Below are 21,042 nucleotides of genomic sequence, written 5' to 3'. Positions count from 1 at the left end.
AACACCAAGCTGCTCCGCCGCAACGCTATTTTGAGTGGGCACGCCCTGCCGGTCCCTGGCAGCGAGTACATATTGATTTCGCTGGTCCATATTGGAATTCTCGTTGGCTCATCGTGATAGATGCATTTAGTAATTTTCCGTTTGTTGTGCCCATGCAGTCTACAACGTCTGCACAAACTATACAGGCGTTGACTTCAATTTTTTGTATTGAGGGTCTTCCAGAAGTTTTAGTGTCTGACAATGGTCCACAATTTACCTCTGCTGAATTTGAAAGTTTTTGTTCTGCCAATGGCATTCGCCATGTTCTTACCCCGCCGTTCCACCCTCAATCGAATGGTGCAGCGGAACGTTTTGTACGCACATTCAAGGATCATATGGACCGCCTTCGTGCTACGCACTCTCGTCAGCAGGCCCTCATCACGTTCCTGTCGTCGTACCGGACCACACCACGCGACGGCCCTTCGCCTGCGGAGCTTCTCCACGGCCGTCGTCATCGCACCCTACTACGGTTGTTGCACCCCCCGGATCGACCCGCCGCTTCTGAGCATCGCACGCGTTTTCAGAGCAACGACGCCGTTTTTTTCAGAGTTTATCACAGTCGCCGTCGTTGGGAACGTGGTACCGTGATACGTGTCCAGGGTCGCGGTTTTTATACTGTTCAAGGTGCTACTGGGGTGCACAGGAGGCATCAGAACCAGTTGCGCCGTGCTGGCCGCCCGGATTCTGCCGCTCGTTCTTTGTCCACAGATTTGGTCCGCGGCGGGTTCCAGCCGCGCCTTCCGACTTCGCTGCCGCCCCCAGGGCAGCAGCAGCAGCCGTCGCCGCTACCACGCCGACAGCCCGTCCCGTTGATGCCTCCCGCGCAGCTTCATCCGGGAGCGTCCCAGGTGGTCGCTCCGGCGCCTGCGGTCCCTCTTCAGTCGCCACCGCCTTCGGAGCTGATGGACGTTGACCCCTCAGCCGGGCCGCCTTCCCAAGCGGTGGCTGTGCAGCCTGTCCTGCAGCCGCTTTCCTTGGGCACCCCCAAGGAGTCTGACACCGCAGCGCCTTGTCCGGCGCCCACTCAGCAGCCGTCGACGCAGCGTCAGGAGACGCTGCCTCTCTTCGTGGGTCCCGTCGCCCCGTCGCGTCCAGTACCAGAAGCTGCGCCCGTGGTCACAGGCGTGCACCCTGACCTCGGTTTTCAGTCGGTGTTTCCCGAGGCCCCACGCAGCCAATGCTGGGGTGCGGACCGGGGACTGCCACCGACAACAGTCTCCGCCCCGGTCTCTTCTGCTACGCCTGCGGCCAGATCCCTCCCCCGCCGTCGACGCTCGCCACGTCATTATTCAACGACGGTGCGGTGATTTGGGGGGGAGGAGTGTTATATCCTAGCCAGTAATGCCACCCGAGCCCGCTGCCAAAAGGTTGGCAGCATCAAAGTCCGGACGCCGTCCGCATAAGCAGCGCCAGCGAGACAGGAAATCGCCGCAAGTCTGCGCGCGCCACCGCTGGCTTCTGGCTTCTTAAGTGCTGGAGTCGCGAGCGCTAGGACAGTTCTGTATTCACCGCTCAGTTGTATACTCGCCACCGAATTGTGTACTGGCTAGTCAGTTGTGTGTTCATCGCAGCAGAGTTGTTGTTTGTCGTCAGCCGACGCTGACCTAGCCGCTCCGACTCGAACTAGACAGATTTCTGTAGACACGGAGTCACTATTGTGTTTCTGTATCTTCGTCAATAAAGATAAGTACCGACTTTTATTTTATCAGAGTGTTTGGGTTTTCATCTTTCTGTTCACTGTTCCAGCGGACCGGTCGGCCCGCTATTAAAAGCGTGGCGGTGACTTCGTAAGCCGTTTCTACAGCGGATTGTTTGTCGCTACGAACACCGCCACAAAACTACACAGTCACAGCACTACACTACAAGCACTCATCAGTCACCCACATGACACAGATACATATTTGACACTTCATAAGAGGTCAGAGGAAGGGCAACAAGGTATCACCTCAACCATTATCCATTACATAATGACTGACCTGAGTTTAGAGCTCATATTCTGGTCACATCATCTGACAAACATCGATATGTTATACCTTGCCGGAATCGTGGAAATGTCTACTTTTATTTGGTGTATGAATATTACATTTTAGTTGAAAAGGGGGGAGCATACACAGTAATATTTAAGAAAAAGGGTGTTTTTTCTGCCATTTTTTGGTGAGTGTCAAATTTGAGGAGTCATAGAAGTCAGACCACAATTAAGAGAAAAATTTCCTTTGCACAGTTTAAAGATACAACCACACTCAACTTCCAGATGAATTGTTTGTGCTTTCCAATAAGTTGTTTTGTCCCAATTATGGTGCACGTCAATTGTTGCAGTTTGCCTTATGGTGATACATATTAACAAGACGAAAAGTGTAAGTGCAAGCTCTGTTGTTGCCTTTCACTGTTGTTATGCTTTTATGCATGTAAATCTACATACAGCACTAATGTCACATATTTAATTTATTTGCTTTTGTGGTTCTATGTGCCATGTGCTCATGTGTGTTATGTTGCCAGATCTCTGAACAGTATTTCCACTTCAGTGTTCACTGTTGCAGTGTTTGCATTGCTTCCCATCAGATAGGAAACAATCATGCTCCCATTGGTTGTTGTTTATTCGTGTGACACAGTGCTCATAACATAGTTAATTCCTTTGTACTTGTGTGAAATGATGAGTCATTTATGGAGTTGTGAAAAGTCTATGGTGATCAGTTATTGTGCTTACTTCAAGGCCAAAAAAAGATCAGGGTATGAGCAGTAAAGCCAGTAAAGAGAACTTCTGAATGCCTCAGGGTTAATAAAAGTACAGTGAAGTGAATTTCAAGAGAATATAGAGTAACTTTATGTCCTGTGTCAACAAATAAGAGTTCTGGCAGGCAACAGAAGTTTATATTGGACGAGCTTACAGAGGGAGTCATAAGAAGAAAAATCCAGTTTCCAACAGTGGCACCAATGTTGGAAAATTTGAATACAGAAGTGGAAGATTTTCCTAATATGAGTGAAACAACCCTTTGCTGTGCTATTTGAAAATTGGGCTTCAGATAAAAAGGTTCAGCAAAAAACTGTGCTGATGGAAAAATAACAAAATAGCGTGAAAAAGAGATGAGTTCTTGCAGGACGTAAGACACTTGTGCAATGCTGGATGGGCTATTTATTACACTGATGAGAGTTGGTGTGGTGCAAATCATTCCACGTGGTTTGGCCGGTAGGAACAAAAAATGCCTTATGCATCAGAAAATGTATATGATTATCACAGAGTTAGAGTTCACAAGTGGAACAGCTGGAAAGGGGAAATTCAAACACCATCTGGTTCTAGGAAAAGGATTATAATGTGCCACATAGGGAACGAAGATGGGTTCATGCAAACTGCTGGCTTATGTTTTATTGGCCAAAAGGAGGTGATGATTATCATTCTGAAATGAATGACACACACTATAAAGAGTGGTTTAGTAGTGTTCTTGAAAAATTACCAAACAGATCTGCAGTTGTTTTGATCAAGCTCCATATCACACAACGATATATCATAAAATCCACCTATGAAATGGAGAAGGACTCTATTGTTGAATGGATGGAAAGCAATAACGTAGAGCTTCAATCAAATGCCATGTCATACAAAAACACGCTGACCACACTTCAGGGTGCAGGAGTACCTTTTGGAAAGTATACTGCGATCAGTGGACAAGGAAATTAAACTTCTGTGGTTACTTGTAGCACACTTCGAATTGAGTGTCATTTTACTTATCTGGGCATTTTTCAAGAACAAGGTAGCAATGGAGAACAGGAATTTTAAAATAAATAGTACTTTACAGTTGTGTTTTCCAAGTATCTGGAGGATTTCAGTGAGTCACATACACAAACTTCAAGAGTCCACTGTCTTGACATAGCAATAAAACTATTGCTAATCCAAGCAGATCATTGCAATGACAGCAGCAAGATCTCAGACAGCAGCAAGATCTCAGCCAGCAGTAAAACCAATTAGTGCAGGTATTATTTCAGTCATCATTCTTTACTGCAAAATTTATTCGAGCTAATCAACTTTTCCATTTATTGTTGAAACGTGCTGTACAAATGTTCAATTATCTGAGCTGCTTGCATATTGAGCATTCATTTGCAATTTCCTGTATTATTTCCATCTACTCACAACAAAACAAAAACTGAACATGCCAATGCTGTACTGGAAAGCCATTATGAATCTGCGTTCTTTGCTGATGAACAGACACATATGGTGCATTACAACAGTGGCGGTGCCCTGGTGTGATAACACACTCCACCACAACCTCACATATATTGCAGCTACTAACACAATTGATTTACAAACTCTTAACTAACAAACATGAAAGTATTGATTAGCAAAGGCATATTGTGTAAACCATAAAAGTTCAAGATTAACGCCAGTTCCATCTTAGTCATAATAACTACAATGGTAAGCTCAATGGCAGCGTCCTACATTTGACATTATAGCATTAAAACGAGTAATTAAAATAAAAATCTCCCTGTAAATAGAAAAATGTTGTATCTTTAACCTGGTCAAGGAAATTTTTCTCCTAAGCATGCTCCGATTTTTGTGTGTCCCTAAAGTTGATACTCACTGAAAAAACAAAAAAAGCAGTTTCTCTTATATATTAACACGTATATCGTCCCATTTCTTCTAAGATTTAATATTCAGTGACAAAATGTTGTTGTTGTTGTGGTCTTCAGTCCAGAGGCTGGTTTGATGTAGCTCTCCAGGCTACTCTATCCTGTGCAAGATTCTTCATCTCCCAGGACCTATTGCAACCTACATCCTTCTGAATCTGTTTAGTGTATTCATCTCTTGGTCTCCCTCTACAATTTTTACCCTCCATGCTGCCCTCCAATACTAAACTGGTGATCCCTTGATGCCTTAGAATATGCCCTACCAACTGATCCCTTCTTCTAGTCAAGTTGTGCCACAAATTTCTCTTCTCTCCAATTCTATTCAATACCTCCTCATTAGTTATGTGATCTACCCATCTAATCTTCAGCATTCTTCTGTAGCACCACATTTCAAAAGCTTCTATTCTCTTCTTGCCTAAACTATTTATCGTCTACGTTTCACTTCCATACATGGCTACACTCCACACAAACACTTTCAGAAACTACTTCCTGACACTTAAATCTATACTCGATGTTAACAAATTTCTCTTCTTTAGAAATGCTTTCCTTGCCATTGCCAGTCTACATTTTATATCCTCTTTATTTCGAGCATCATCAGTTATTTTACTCCCCAAATTGCAAAACTCATTTACTACTTTAAGCCTCTCATTTCCTAATCTAATTCCTGCATCATCATCAGATTTAATTAAGAGACAAAATAAAAGTAGATAGTTCCACAATTCTGACAAGGTATAACATATTGATGTTCATAATGCAATGCGATCAGAATAGGAGCTCAAAGTCAGGGGCCAATCATTTTGAAATGGATAATAGGACCTTGTGGAGACAGGCAACATGAGATTCCAACATCTGCTCCCCACACTCATTCCCAGAGTGCAGGACTGACTTTGTTTAGTGTATGTATGTATATATATTCTCACTCAAATAAATGTTATTGTTAAATCCTTTCAGTTTCTCTGCAGAGTGTAGAATTTAGATATGTGCGAACTCATTCATGCTTGGGAACTAGTTCACTGCTGATCGTTCTTTTTTGGGAACCGTTCATTTTTATTCATTCACCGTTCATTTGTGCTTAGTATATGGTTCTTATGAAAAACTGAAAACTAGTAGTGTTGGTGACTGAAGGACGGAGGGCACCAAGAGGGGGCACTTGCCTCCCCCCTGGAGTACAGAATTTTTATTCATTACAGAATTCTTACAAACTTTTAGAAGTAATTTCTGTGATTCTGCAGAACCTGTCGTTTAGCCACCCATAGCCTTGTGTGGGGAAATAATATAGGGTGGCGCACGGAAAACCGGCTCCGAGTACAGACTGCTCGCCAATTACGGATGATTTGTTGCCCATTACGAGAACATACAACAAACAGACAAACATGTAATAATTAGGCAGTGAAGAAATAACAAGCTAATGCAAGCAACAACTGCGAAACAATCGATGACGATGTGTAGAGAGCTGGAGAAGAGAACACGAAAATCTCACGCGACGTGCATGGGCTATAGCTGATGTAGTCTTGTAAACCTGTTGGTGGCTGTTTCCCACTTAATAGACCACAAGTGTCTTGTATAAAATTCTTCGTTTCGACTTCCACTACATAGCTATGCTACGTTGTAAACAATAATCGTTTACACCCTATATATACTCCATGTTGTCTCAGAGTTCGTAGGCGAAGTAGAGACTTTATGGAAGCATAAAATAAAATGTGGTTTTCTAATACTTACATCGCACACTTAGTAAAAATTAGGTTTTTATCTTGCATTATTAACATTAATGCAGCAATAATAATAATAATTAAGTGTGCAGTAATAAAGTTTTTGGTTTGAAAGCTCCTTCTGAACAAATGTCTTTGAGGTAATAAGTATATATGATTTTATGGCAAATCTATGTCTTTTCAAATGGAGAGGCACCGCTTTTCCTACTGAGCCAAAATGACCCACAACCCACTTTTCTTTTTCTTTCTTCCCCCCCCCCTCCCCCCCCCCCCACCCCAGAGAAACCAAACTAGCAGGGGTAATGCAAATTGGAAACAACCAAACTTAAAAATAATTAGAGCCTTCCTAAATGTAACATTTTGTATATGAAAGACACACAAAAATCGTTTTATATGAATTTTCTTACACTAAAAATTAAGCAAATTATTAAAAGTTAGCTGCTAAATAAAGTCGATGAAACCAAAAAATATACGAATAACAAAAAAAACTTGCCTTGTTATAAGTATGTCGTCTACTGTTCATCGATATAATGAAGTGAGCTGATATGCCCTCTTGTTACCTGAAAAGACGTACCTATTACATAAAACGCAATTTTTATGTAATTTACGTAACTATAACATACTTTTTGATTGCCGGTCGTGGACACTGAATAGCCAGAACCAAGTGCAAGAACAGTTTGGAACACAACACATGTAAAATAGGTGAGCGCAGTGAACGAAACTAACAACTGGATACTGAACTAGCTAGGAGCAGTTGGCAGTGGAACTGAGACAGGTGGTCATGCGATGAACGATGAGTGCGGCCGAGGGAGACCGAGACTGAGACGAGCACGTGACCGAGGCTGGATCGAGAACTGCCGAAGTGACCGCCGCGACCGAAGTGAACTAGTGAACTATGAACTGATCGTTCCTCGTTCCCAGGAACTATAAGTGACCGCCGCAACCGAAGTGAACTATGAACCGATCGTTCCTTGGAATTCGTTCCTCGGTCTTTTCGTTCATCTTGGTGAACCGTTCCTTTACACCCGTTCGTTCGCGAACTACCCATCTCTAGTAGAATTTACCAAACTATTTTTGTCATGAGAACCAATTGATTATTTTTTTTTTTTGCAAGTAATAAATCCTACTACCACTGTTAATTTCTTCACACTGACACTAAATTTTAACAGTTGGATTTTACAGTATTGGTAAGAGCCATACTGTGTCATACTGATGTTCTGTCTAGTGTTAACACAGTACCTACTAATGGTGACATTCTTTTCCAGTAAGTTCAGTGGAAATACAGAAACAAATGGCCCAGCTTTTAAATAAATAAATACACATCGAAATCATGTAAGCCATGTTCATAGATAGGAACCGAATATAACTGCAATTGCTCCCCCCCCCCCCCCCTCCTCCGCACCCTCCCACTCCACAGAAACTTCTGAAGTTACACAGTGTTGAACCCTGTCTAGAACAGTTCCGACTGCCTTCACAAAGGGATCCTCCTCCCTTCCCCCAAAACCATCCCTTGCAGACATTTCAGGAATTCCTCACATCCAGTGTTGCCTCCCAGTCCTTCTTGAAGAACATCCCGACAACCCCCAACATCACCCCAGCTGAATCCCGTGCCATTAAGGAGCTGAAAATAGACCGCTCTATTGTCATCCTCCCGGCGGATAAAGGCTCCACAACTGTCGTACTTGACCGTGTGGAGTATGTGGCAGAAGGACTGCGTCAACTCTCTGACACCTCAACCTACAAAGCTGTTACCCAGGATCCCATTCCCTCCATCCAGACTGAGCTGCAAAAAATCCTAAAAATCCAAGGTCCCTCACAAGACCTCACAACGGCTTCCATAGACTTACTCACTCCACCTGAGCCACGTACCCCTACCTTCTACCTATTACCCAAAATACACAAAGAGAACCATCCTGGCCGTCCCATTGTAGCAGGCTTCAAATCCCCAACCGAACGTATCTCAGCTCTGGTAGACCAGCACCTACAACCTGTCACCCGCAGACTCCCATCCTACATCAAAGACACAAACCACTTCCTAGAATGCCTCAAACCCATTCCCACTCCTCTCCCACCTGAAACCTTTCTTGTCACCATAGATGCTACATCCCTTTACACAAACATCCCACATACCCATGGTCTCTCTGCCCTTGAGCACTACCTCCCCTAACGCCCACCCGAAGATCTTCCAAAAACCTCGTTCCTTATCACACTTACCAACTTCATCCTCACCCATAATTACTTCACTTTTGAAGGCCAGACCCACAAACAAATCAGGGGAACGACCATGGGAACCAGGATGGCTCCCTCCTATGCCAACCTCTTCATGGGCCGCATGGAGGAGGCTTTCCTGAAGACCCAACAGCTGCTTCCCCTGGCCTGGTATAGGTTTATAGATGACATCTTTGTGGTCTGTACTCATGGTGAAGAAACACTCCTTAATTTCCTCCATAACCTCAACTCCTTTTCGAATCTGAATTTCACCTGGTCCTTCTCCAAAACCCAAGCCACCTTCCTGGATGTTGACCTTCATCTTGTTGAAGCTCACATCCACACCTCTGTCCATATCAAACCCACAAACAAACAAGACTACCTTCACTTTGATAGCTGCCATCCTTTCCACATCAAACGCTCCCTTCCCTACAGCCTAGGTATTCGTGGCAAACGTATCTGCTCCAGTGACGAATCCCTCAACAACTACACCAATAACCTGACCAGTGCTTTCCTCTCCCGCAACTATCCTGCAGACCTTGTCCACAAACAGATTTCCCGAGCAATACATTCCTCCCCGTCCAACAACAATGTTCCTACCCCCAGACCACACAGAAGCATCCCCCTTGTCACGTAATATTATCCTGGCCTCGAAAACATCAACAAATTACTCCGCCAGGGATATGACTTTCTCAAGTCAACCCCTGAAATAAGATCATCCCTTGACAAAATTCTCCCCACACCACCCAGAGTTGCCTTTCGTCGCCCCCCTAACCTCCGCAACATCCTTGTTAAACCCTAAAATATTCCCAGACTACCTTCTCTACCCAGCGGTTCCTACCCCTGTAACCGACCCCGCTGCAAAACCTGCCCCATGCATCCCCCCACAACCACCTACTCCAGCCCCGCTACTGGTAAAACACACACAATTCAAGGCAGGGCTACGTGTGAAACTACACATGTCATTTATCAACTGACATGCCTGCACTGCACAGCATTTTACATCGGCATGACAACAACCAAACTGGCTGAGCGCATGAACGGACACAGACGAACTGTCCGCCTAGGAGATGCCCAATACCCAGTAGTGGAGCATGCCCACCAGCATAATTCTGGGGACCTAGGAACCTGCTACACCGTATGTGCCATTTGGCTTCTCCCACCCAACACCAGTCCCTCTGAACTGCGGAGATGGGAACTTGCACTCCAACACATCCTTTCATCCCGCCATCCCCCTGGACTGAACCTACGTTAAACAACCTCACTCCCATTCACTCTTCAGTCTTCTCCTCTTTCCCTTTCCTCTTTAGCCATTCACGCATCTTTTCATCCTACATAGTTGTGTTTATCTTTATACTATATACCTCTTTACTTCTGTATGCATCCTCTATGGTTTGAAGCTGGCACAGTACTTACAGTAGAATATCTTTGGCTTCCCTCTGACAACCATGCCTCCATCCTTGCTACCCTCCCTGTTTACCTTTCCCTGTTGCTTCATAACCTGGGTTGTGAGTAACTGAATCCACTTTCCCCTCTTCCCTTTTTTCCCCTCTCTCCTCCCTGATTAAGGAACAAAGTTCCGAAAGCTAGGAATGTAAATTTTCAGTTCTGTTTTATGTGTATCTATCGGCTGTACTGAGCTGAGGTAAGTACTGGCCAGCCCCTCTATCTCTTTGTTAGTAATGGGAAATTTACTTCATTAACATTCTGCAATATTCACTTTTCATATGTTAATTTTTGATGTATAAACTAGAGGCAGTGCAACCTACTCTCTTATTTACCATCACATACAGCAACACATTTCAACGCTCAAGAAAATTACAAATTATATTGCATGGCTTGTATGAAGTCCAACAACTCAACTGTGCCTGTCTAAAATCTTATGTGATCAGCTAAACCATCACTACGAAAGCAGGTGCCATTTTAATGGATAGTACATTCATCTTGTCTATTTATAACGATATGTCCTACGTGATGGGCAAACAGCATTAGAGCGAGATAATTGGGACCTTAAACTATACCTATATTCACACTAATGCTGTGCTTTCAGTGGTCAACCAAGTAGTTGTTTCTACTTCATTCATACTATGTTGATAACCGATCTATATGTCTTCTGAGGAGCTGTACTCTTACAATAATATTTTCAGTGTATGCTATTATCATCTCCCCTACATGTTTCTTGCATGTAAAAATGATGATGTCACCACCCTGGCCAGTTCTTCAATTTGCTTTGTACAATGTATCAGTTTCACTGCACTGATAAGCTTGATCTCTCTACCACCAGCAGTATTTCTGAGCTTCCTCCAACACACACTTTGCCCTTAATGTTCAGTTGATCTTAATTTATGGTAGTCGCCCTCCCTCCTTGCCCCTGCCTCCTTCCCTCTACTTTTATATTTAACTTTCTACATTACCATTCTCTTTGTCTTCTTTTGCAAAAGTTTCCTTTGTGTTAGTTTCTTTCAGATTTTTTATTTTATTATTACCATTATCTTTGTCTTCTTTTGCAAAAGTTTCCTTTGTGTTAGTTTCTTTCAGATTTTTTATTTTATTTTACAATTAATTCTTCTTAATTATTAAACCTCCTACTCTGGATTACCTACTTCTCTCCACATTTTCTAATGACTTTGGTAATACTTACTGAAGTGTTTCGTGGTTAGTCTGTGAATTCACTCCATGTAAGAATGTCACCCTGTGTGTGTGTGTGTGTGTGTGTGTGTGTGTGTGTGTGTGTGTGTGTGTGTGTGTGTGTGCGCCAACTTTAACTCGTACGTAATTTCTGGTCACCATACTCAAATTACTTCCATAGTCATGCTATTCAGTACGATGGTGCCATGCTGCTAGACTACTACTACTCCTTGTTGCCATGTGCGAGTGCTGGAAGAAAACTTTAATCTGTTCAAGCTACTAAATGATGATGGTGAACATATCTCTTAGCTTGTGACAGCCTATTACAACATACATCCATCTTCCTTGGGCATTAGCAATTGAACAAGTGAGTTACACTTCTTAAAAACGATTTTTCAGTTGTTTTGCGCATTTACATTCTAGTGTGCATCTTTCTGCTCCTTGGCTCAAAGGCACAGCCAAGCCGTGATGTCTGAAGAACAAATGCTCTGCCCCAGCAGGTGGAGAGTTTTAAACACTGTCACACCTTGCCGATATCCGAAACTGACGTGACTTCTAAAAACGAGAGTGCACACTGTGAGATGTTTTCCACATTTTCAGCTCTCATGAACACCTTTCATTGGTCTAAGAGGGTAAGAGTGGAACATGTTATTCCGTAGAATCCTACATTACATCAGATCATTTATAATTCATTTCAAATTACTCATTGTTATTGCTTTGTCATTTAAGGCTAATCTTTGCCTTACTGATTACCAATAGCTCAGTCTTCATAGTACTAAAGGGGATATTATACAACGATCTGGCACAAGCAGTAAAGGTGTAGCGCAACAGTCACCTGCCATTAGAACAGATGGAACTAAGAGAATTAGTGCACACATTCTCTGTGCTTGGAAACAGAAAGCAGTTATAAACTCCTGTGAACTGTGCATGTGCAATAGACAACAGTAAATCGCGCATGCGCACAAGGGGGTACTTGAAGCATGCTTTCTGCATGTAACTGTTATGGAGGAGAAGATTAGTGTTTAACGTCCCATCAACAACGTGGTCATTAGAGACTGAGCACAAGCTCTGATCAGGGAAGGATGCAGAAGGAAAGCAGCAGCGTTTTTTCGAAAGAACTATCTTGGCATTTGCCTGATGCAATTTAGGGAAATCACAGAAAACCTAAATCCGGATCACTGGATGTGGGTTTGAACCGTTGTCCTCGCGAATGCTAGTCCAGTGTGCTAACCATTGCCCCACCTCGCTCGGTTACTGTTTATGGTTTAAACATTTTGACATTTGTGGCCAGCAGCTAACTTCAGTTTTCATACTGGAGATTTTATGAATTTTTTTAATGATTAAACTTTCATCACTGCAGCAATTAAACAAAGGCAATATTTTCTATCAGCAAACTTTCTATTACACAAGATGTTTGTGAAAAGATACTTCATACCAACTGCTTTGTATTCTGGACATGGAATGGACAAAGCAAGCATTAAGCATCCTAATTCAGGCATGCAATGAGGAAGGGTATCTGTATGACCATCATTACCTGCAGTATCATAATAAGATATACTGGAAATCAGTTACTTCTGAATAAATATGCATATACTTTATGATTTTCCATTTATATAAATAGTGCCATAATTGAAGAAAGGTCATGTTTGATTTTTTGCATCTTTTGATTTATTTCAACAAGTCAGGAAGGAGAATATGGCAGTAGTTGACAAGATAGGCCAATCACAAAATGAATAAACAAATGGTTTCATTCACACTGCCGACTAGATGAAACTGCCTCCTACATTACTCTGTCACTTGTGCTCATTCCTTCCTTTATCATAGACAGCAGCTTATCGAAATAAGCCACATCCATTCTCAGAAAGTTCAAAATTCCTGTGGATGTTCAGGCCTCAATTTCTTCCTTAGCAGGGAACACACACCACAGCCTTCATCTCTTCTTCCTAGCCAGTGTTGGACACAAAAGCATCTGACTTTTCGTTATCATTGCCACGCCCTAATCCTAAGGGTTACAGACACTGCCAGTGAAATAGCTCCAAAAACAACTTCATCGTCAATGTGCAAATTGATGCATGAACAAAATGTAGATAAACATATTCTTGTGCCACCAGTGTCATAAAATAAAAGTAATAGTCCAGCCTCTGATTCAGAACAGTAATAAGATAATTCCATGATTGCTACATAAGAGAACAACAATTACTTAGTAAATAAGAATAATAACAAAAATAAAAATATTACCTAATGAATAGGAACCTTGAACATGGACTCAGACCAGAACTATCCCACATGCATCGTGTAAGTGGGTGACCAAAACCAGTTTGCAATTCCAAACATGTACGCTAGAAGGACTGCTGTAGGGGTGTACACATTAGGTGCATCACGTAATAGGGGCTTAGGAGTGTGTAACTCCACAGCATTGTTTTTAATCTTTGCTAGGTTCAGTCAATATTTTCCTTCTTCCAAAAAAAAATGAAGTTTAAGCAAGAACATCTCTCATCGTGGCACAGTTAATTACATTAAGGAAACTATTATGACTTACTAACAATAGTGAGATATTAGTTTTAAAATATTGATTATGGACATAGTTGGTAGAAAATGTCAATGGCAGCCTGTTGTCAACAACCATCCCACAATTTGCCTGAATGATTTGGGGGGAAAAAAAGTGCGATCCAAAACCCAAATTAGGATGGCTGGTCTTGGTTAATAATCAACAGAAAACAATACACCATAAACTCCATTAATTCTGGAATTATTGGTCAAATGAGCCTTAGGCAATACTGCAGAGAATCTCATTTTCAATCTCTGTATGAGTCTATTTGCTATCAATAATGAAAAAATTTAACTGACGGCATAAATTATTAACACTGACTGATTGTTACCTCATTTTTCCCTAAAATCTTGTTTTGGAGGTTGATGCGAGATGTACTTGGAGAGATAAAATTACGTGATGTCTTCTTGTACTCACTGACGAGGTGATGAACACATACTTTGCTATCATGAGCATTTACAAAAGCTGTACAAGGGGTTCCATCCTTTTTCCTGAAGCAAAGAAAATTAACTAAAGAGATTACCTAAGTAATAACAATAATCAAATTTGCATTACAAGTCAACTAAATGTTCAAGCATACGAATTTGTTAATTGCAGTGTTTCATTTTGGCTGCTAACAGTGAACTAAAATAATTCTTGGTATCTGTATGCCATTAAAAAAAAAATACACAAAACTGTAACAGTAGTTATGTTTAAAGATAAGGCAAATGAGGGGATAATCAAAACTCTAGCATATTTTCGGTAGTATTAGTAAACTGAAATTTATAGTGCATTTTAGGGGAGGGAGAGAGGGAGGGGGAGGGGGGTGAGGGAGGGGGGTGAGGGAGGGAGGGAGGGAGGGAGGGAGGGAGGGAGGGAGAGAGAGAGAGAGAGAGAGGAGTGCCAGGGGGGGGGGGGGTGGTAGGATAACAAAGGTCTTTCTTTATCTGGTGTTTTATTTCTAATGCCAACATGTAGAATATTTATCAAAAAGGTAATGACTAATTATCATGAAAACAACAACAAATATTTGTTCCAAAATACAATATATTCTTTACTTACTCTTCGACACAATGTTATTTATTTCAGCTTATTACATAAAAATACTACAAAGTAGAAATTGTTTTTCATATAAATATTAAACGCTTTTTTTGTCACATCAAGGCATCAACTTAGAAAACATAAATGTGCTCTTGTCAAAATGAAGCACAGGGCTTGGATGTTAGAAATTTCAATGAAAAACAACAACAATTCTAGGTAATATGTGGCACCGAAAGAAAATATATCTACATTATGGTTCAAACCTATGAAGTACTCAAACATCTATGCCAGCTTCTAGTATGATCACATATCCAACATACATACCTTAACTAAAAATAAACCACGGCACAATCCAAATGGAATATAAACACTAATTTCAGAACAGAAGAGGTATTGACCAGCATTTGTTAGGGTGCTAAAGAAAGACTGCAACCTAAAGTTCAGGCAATAATCTTTTCCTACATAGCTGCCTGCTGCCCAAAAACTTTTCAGTATAGCGAGTAATGGGGTTACTTAATGACCATGATCATTATAATAAGATAATCTCGAAAGCAAACTGCGACTACAATGATACTCTCCCTGAACCAGTCGGTCAGGCTAACGTATTCCCTGCTGAATCAACCCCCAACCCAGGCATTACTTATTTCACAGGAATGTTCAGTCCTGGATAGGCAGCCATTTGTAATTGAGCTCGCATTTCCACTTCCGATAGATACAAAGTTCATAAAGGTATCTAGCTTTTAATGCAAAATGCATTAAATCGGTTGATCACAAATTGATGGGAGGTTTCAGAAAGCTATCAAAACACCTGCAAGTTGTGTAGAGAGTTACAACTGGTCATAAACTGAACGAATCACATGAGATGATCTCTGAATTTTGGGTCCTGAGATTTCACAAAGCATCATTCACACAATTTTGAAAAATTGAGCAACAGAGAGTGAGTGCAAGCTGGTCCTCATAATGTTTACAGCCAACTACCAACAGGAAATATGTTGATTCTTCATACACATTTCTTCAACCCTAAGCAGATGAGGACACATCTTTTAAAAAATATATTGTTACAAATGATGAACCTCACACATTCTACTTCATGCCTGAGACCAAACACCAATTACTACCCAGAAATCAATTCAGAACTGGAAAAAGAGGGATTTAAGCAAGGGTGTAAGTGCTGTCCAAGACAATACTCACCCACACATCATCAAACTGTCACTCTCCTACAATACTATGCATGAGTCATAACCACGCAGCAACCCTATCCTCCAAATGTGGAACAAAGTAAATAGCACTTGTTTACCCACCAGAGAGAACTTTCTCTGAAAGGTGCTTAAGCAATGACAAAGAGGAGAAGCATGACATCGAATGATTTCTCGACTACAATATGGTATGCGAGTGTAACTCAGGCAAGCAAAACTGCCCTACTGTCTGCAAAAAAAGTGTTGACCAAAATGACAATAACACAACAAAAGAAAGAAATATCCAAATGGTGTATCAATTTCTGAAAATAAATATTTCTTCCTATTTCTCAAAATAGGAAATTATATGTGGTCACTCACAAAAAAGAAATAGGCAAAAACATTCTAAAGAGTTTCTCTTCTCTTTATAAATCGAAACCTTCCTTCAGCAAGTAACAGACTGTTTGCATTATATAAATGTATTTTTTGAGTTTCCAAAATGTACACTAGGAGTGTCACACTAATACAACAAATGGACATATACATAGACTTACTGCACCAGAACTAATCATGAATTCCTTACACTATTGTTGTTTAAAACTATTAAACAATGTCTTTTGATTCTTTTAAATTTTCTTGTTTAACAAAGCTCCTTCTCTTCTGCAATTCATCATTATTTGTCAGTACCAGCTGCTAAAAATTTCATTCATATTATATCTTCAGATTTGTTTTATTTCTTCCATACTGATGAAAAATTCCTTTAGCATACCTATCTTTGAGTGGAGGTATATAGATCATAGCTTTCAAGCATTGTGAGCAACTCTGGCATTTTAACAATTTCTTAGATTGAAGTTCATGAATCTAGTGTTTCGGTGTAACAACAAAGTGAGAGAGGAGTTATAGTACCACTGACAATGAGGTGGTTAAGACAACAAAATGAGACCAACACAAAATAAATGTCACAGCACATACCTTGCTTGACAAAGAGCGTAGTCCTTTGCTGTCCCAACAACTAACAGTTTGTCTGACTGGTTTACAGAAAGTGATGTCTCATTGTCCGAGTAGCCTTCCCTGCAAACAAAGTGTTTACTTAATGACACATATAAGTATTTGACAAATAAAATGTAAGCACTGAATGAATCAGAAGCAATGGACAAATGGGCTCAAATACAATTTGTTGCTATAGCTGTTACTTATTGTGAGAAGATCTGTTGCTCAGTTTTACTATCTCTGAAAATTGATTTGGATGCAGAACCCACTGAGGCAGAGAAGTTGTGGGTTCTTTTCCCACATGTCTCACATAAGTGCCAGTGGCATGCTTCAGCACTACTTGAGAGTTTGACCCCTCATGACTGTGGCCTGGAGACAGGGAGTGCAGCAAACCTCGCTGAGGTATACTGCAAACACTATACTCACTTCTGCTGCTAATGTTAATCCTATGATGAGCTATGCACACTTCTTCTATCTTCTATATCACCTGACCACTTCATGGCGGCACATACTATGGTGGCATTCAACAATTCTGTATAGATCATCAGAATATTTATGTTATTTTAGTTTTGTTCTCTGTGGTACTAACTACATTTATTCACTAAACAGATGTTTCATCAGTCACAAAAATTACCATGCATTATATCCTTTGAAATTTTTTCCCAACTATGTTGGCTAATCAATGTGTATACATGAGGGGGGAGAGAGGGGGGAGAATGGATTTCCCGGTTAAAAATATACTTTATCCTGGGTGAAAATACATTTTTTCCATATTAAGTGACAGTATACTTTCCCTCGGAGCTGTAAAACTTATCAATCCTTTGAAACGTAATGGTTTTATACACTGGTGTAGAACTTCCCAGCATTTTAGAGAATGGAACAAAGCAAAAAAACAATGTATTTTGGAAAGACCTTTGAGGCACAGAAACATGCACACTGCCTCTTTTCTTATTACGAAAGTATAAATACAGATTCCACCAAATACAGCACATTAGTTTCCAAAGCACTGAAATTGAGATTGCGATGCACTTTTGTTAGCCAATCATAGCTCATGTTACGTGATCTCCCCAGCCAATGACAGCAGATTTTCAAAGCATAGGACACGTGATGCAGTCAGCCAATAGCAACATTACTGTTAAGTAGTGTGAACAAACGAACAGGAATAATTGATTGTTTAAATTAATGTATGTATAATATAGCTACAAGCAAAGCTAAGCTTTCACATGTAATATTGGCCCTTTTTGCATGTGCTACCCTGTAAGATGTACCACACACAAATGTGCCAGTAAAACTTTAAATGACATAAATGGCTGGTGTTCAGGCCCAAAATTTTTCTAAGTGGCTGGTTCTCAAAGTGTTAAGTTTTGAACACTCTGTGATTTAAGAAATTCATTGTACATTCTTACGTGTAACGTACTTCATCTTGTCTAAAAGGAAATTTACTTTGAAAGTAATGCCTCTCAAACCACCATTCGCAATATTTTCCCACAACCTGTCAGAAATAGGTTAGTTTCAGCAGTTGCCAGAGAGCACCAGAAAACAGGCATTACTGCGCACGTGCAGCTACGATGATGTAGGAAATCCACGTGTGGTGCTTTCTCTGCTCAAGTGCCTTTTGTCGCATTTCTGTTTGGAATTTCGTGCATAGTGGGCCATAATGTGACCATAAGCACTACTGCAGTATATTGTTTGAAGAGGATATATGGAGTTATTGGAGTTAAGGCAATTGTTTTATCATACGCTATGCAGATATGCAAAAAAGAAAGCAATCCTTGGCACAACATTCATTTCTAAACTACCGTATTTACTCGAATCTAAGCCGCACTCGAATCTAAGCCGCACCTGAGAAATGAGACTTGAAATAAAGGAAAAAAAAATTTCCCGAATCTAAGCCGCACCTGAAATTTGCGACTCGAAATTCAAGGGGAGAGAAAAGTTTTAGGCCGCACCTCCAAATCGAAACAAAGTTGGTCCATTGTAATATGAGACACAATTTACGTCGAATGAATGACGATACAGCGACAGTAGTTTGGTTCGAGTCGTAAGCTTAGCAGATAAGCTTTACCAGGTAGCCATTGCTATGCGTCAGGTGCTCCGTCCGTATTTATACGAGTACCCTTCCTTTTTCATGTGCTCTGTCTGGTTTGAATCGATTGCTAATTTTGCTTTGATCTGATGAGTGCTGTTTTCTTTGTTATAGGTGTTCACGTCATCCTAAGCTGAAAATGCATTTCTGTACTGTGTCATGCATTGTTTGTCGCATTCTGATAGTGCGTGTTTACGGCCTGTCGCCGCTCGCGGCACGGCTTGCTTTTGTGCGCGCTACCGCCGCTTACAATTTTTTAAAAAAGTGAGAAATCGTCTCATTAGCGAAATAATGGCAAGAGACTGCTATTTGTTGTTACTTACACTGCTGCTTTCTTTGATAATGATCAACAAGAACCAAATAATAGACTGCGTATGATAGAAAATGTTCTGAACGAGAGTTCGGCGAAAATTTTTCTCCGTTTGAAAATCTTTGCGGCCGCTTCTTTAGTACATCAAATTCTGCACAGAAATTAGAGTCATCTTATATTTAAAAATCTAGTCAGTTGCCGTGCTTCATTTCTGACTGTATCACATTAGGCATAAGAATAATACGAATATAAACATGACACAATACGTATATTCTTCCGCGTTTGCTGTTGTCTCACTCTAGTTTCGTAGTTTATTAGGCAGACAGGATTTAAATGAGATAGCAGCAAACGCGAAAGAATACATGGCAAAATGTTTATATTCGATTATTCTTATGGTGAAGAGAATACTGCATGTGATTCACATTTCATCAGGTTCCTATTAGCAACTATCTCTTCTCACTGGTAGGAAAAAATTCAGAACGTAGAGTTGGCCATATTGACAAACATCCTAAACAGTCTTGCCAGTCGGATATTCGTAGTACACTGAAATTCTGCTACATTCGAAGACGAACAATACGGAATTTGTATTTACTTCGTTGGATAATGTATGAAAATGCAGTGGTCGAAACTCGGGGTGGAGAAAAAAAAAAAGCTCGTCTTCCACCTTTCTTTTTTTTAATGACGCAGAGGTTTTGGCGAAAGTATTTATCTTTGTGCCTACAAAGCATACCTGTGTAGCGCTACATATATTCGACAGCAGAAGTTATAGTTGTAGCGGCACCTACCAACATTTTTCAGAACTTCCGCTTACTTTGCACTCGATTCTAAGCCGCAGGCGGTTTTTTGGATTACAAAAATCGGAAAAAAAGTGCGGCTTAGATTCGAGTAAATACGGTAGACTGTACAACTCAAAGTAAATAGATCTTCTTATTCATCCTCTGAAACACTGTCATCTAGCATTTATCAGGTTTGCATCCACAGAGCACTGCAAAACGCTAGTAGGAAGGAAAACAAATTTCTTGAAAAAATAAAAACCTGTTCTCTGTATTACCGAAACTAAGGACAATAAGTTTTTCATCACTTTTGCAAATGGTTTAAAAAATTGTGTGTGAAGGCTGGAAACTGTACAACTAGCAATTTATATTCTACTCCTGGAGTAAATAAAAAGACTTGAAGGGAGTTACAGTGATAAAATACGGTGGTGTTGCCAGTTTATAATTTACCAAAGAATGGCATTCTGTAAATTTAAGATGTAAACAACACAAATTAACAAATAACATCATGCCTACAGGAGGTACCCGACAAGTGTTGAAATGTCCTATGATTTAAAAAAAATAAAAAAAATAAAAAAAATTGTGTTTCATGGACAGGTCTGTAAAATTCTGCTAAAGCTGTCAATATATTTGAAACAGCATTTTATTCAATACTACAGACCAAATTTGATTGCTTAGCCACCTTCAAGTGAACATTTACATGTGTTTGTATGCATATAGCATTAGCATAAAATAAACAGGTCATCAGAATACTCCAAGAAAGAGTATTGTAAACCATACTGAAATGCAAAATTCACTTAAAGTGCACATGTCTAGACTCAAGTACATCTAGACTGACACTGATGTAGGCCCCAAACTGATATTAAAATTTTCAGTGTGGTTTTCAGGATATCAAGTTTTTGGAGTACAGGTACTGCATTAGCTCATGCGGCATTATGCCAT

General features: G+C 40.7%; 1 protein-coding gene across 1 annotated transcript in view; it reads right to left on the bottom strand.

The window, feature by feature from the left end:
- The window catches only part of LOC124776522 (protein MCM10 homolog), a 99,658-nt gene that overhangs the window by 52,980 nt on the left and 25,636 nt on the right, over window positions 1-21,042 (bottom strand). The window contains 2 exon segments of the mRNA XM_047251551.1: window positions 14,078-14,237; window positions 16,914-17,012. Of these exon segments, the coding sequence (XP_047107507.1) occupies window positions 14,078-14,237; window positions 16,914-17,012 (259 nt within the window).

Source organism: Schistocerca piceifrons, chromosome 2, assembly GCF_021461385.2.
Source record: "Schistocerca piceifrons isolate TAMUIC-IGC-003096 chromosome 2, iqSchPice1.1, whole genome shotgun sequence".
Lineage (NCBI taxonomy): Eukaryota > Metazoa > Arthropoda > Insecta > Orthoptera > Acrididae > Schistocerca > Schistocerca piceifrons.
The sequence above is the reverse complement of the archived record's forward strand: the minus strand, read 5'-3'. Positions and strand labels throughout refer to the sequence as shown.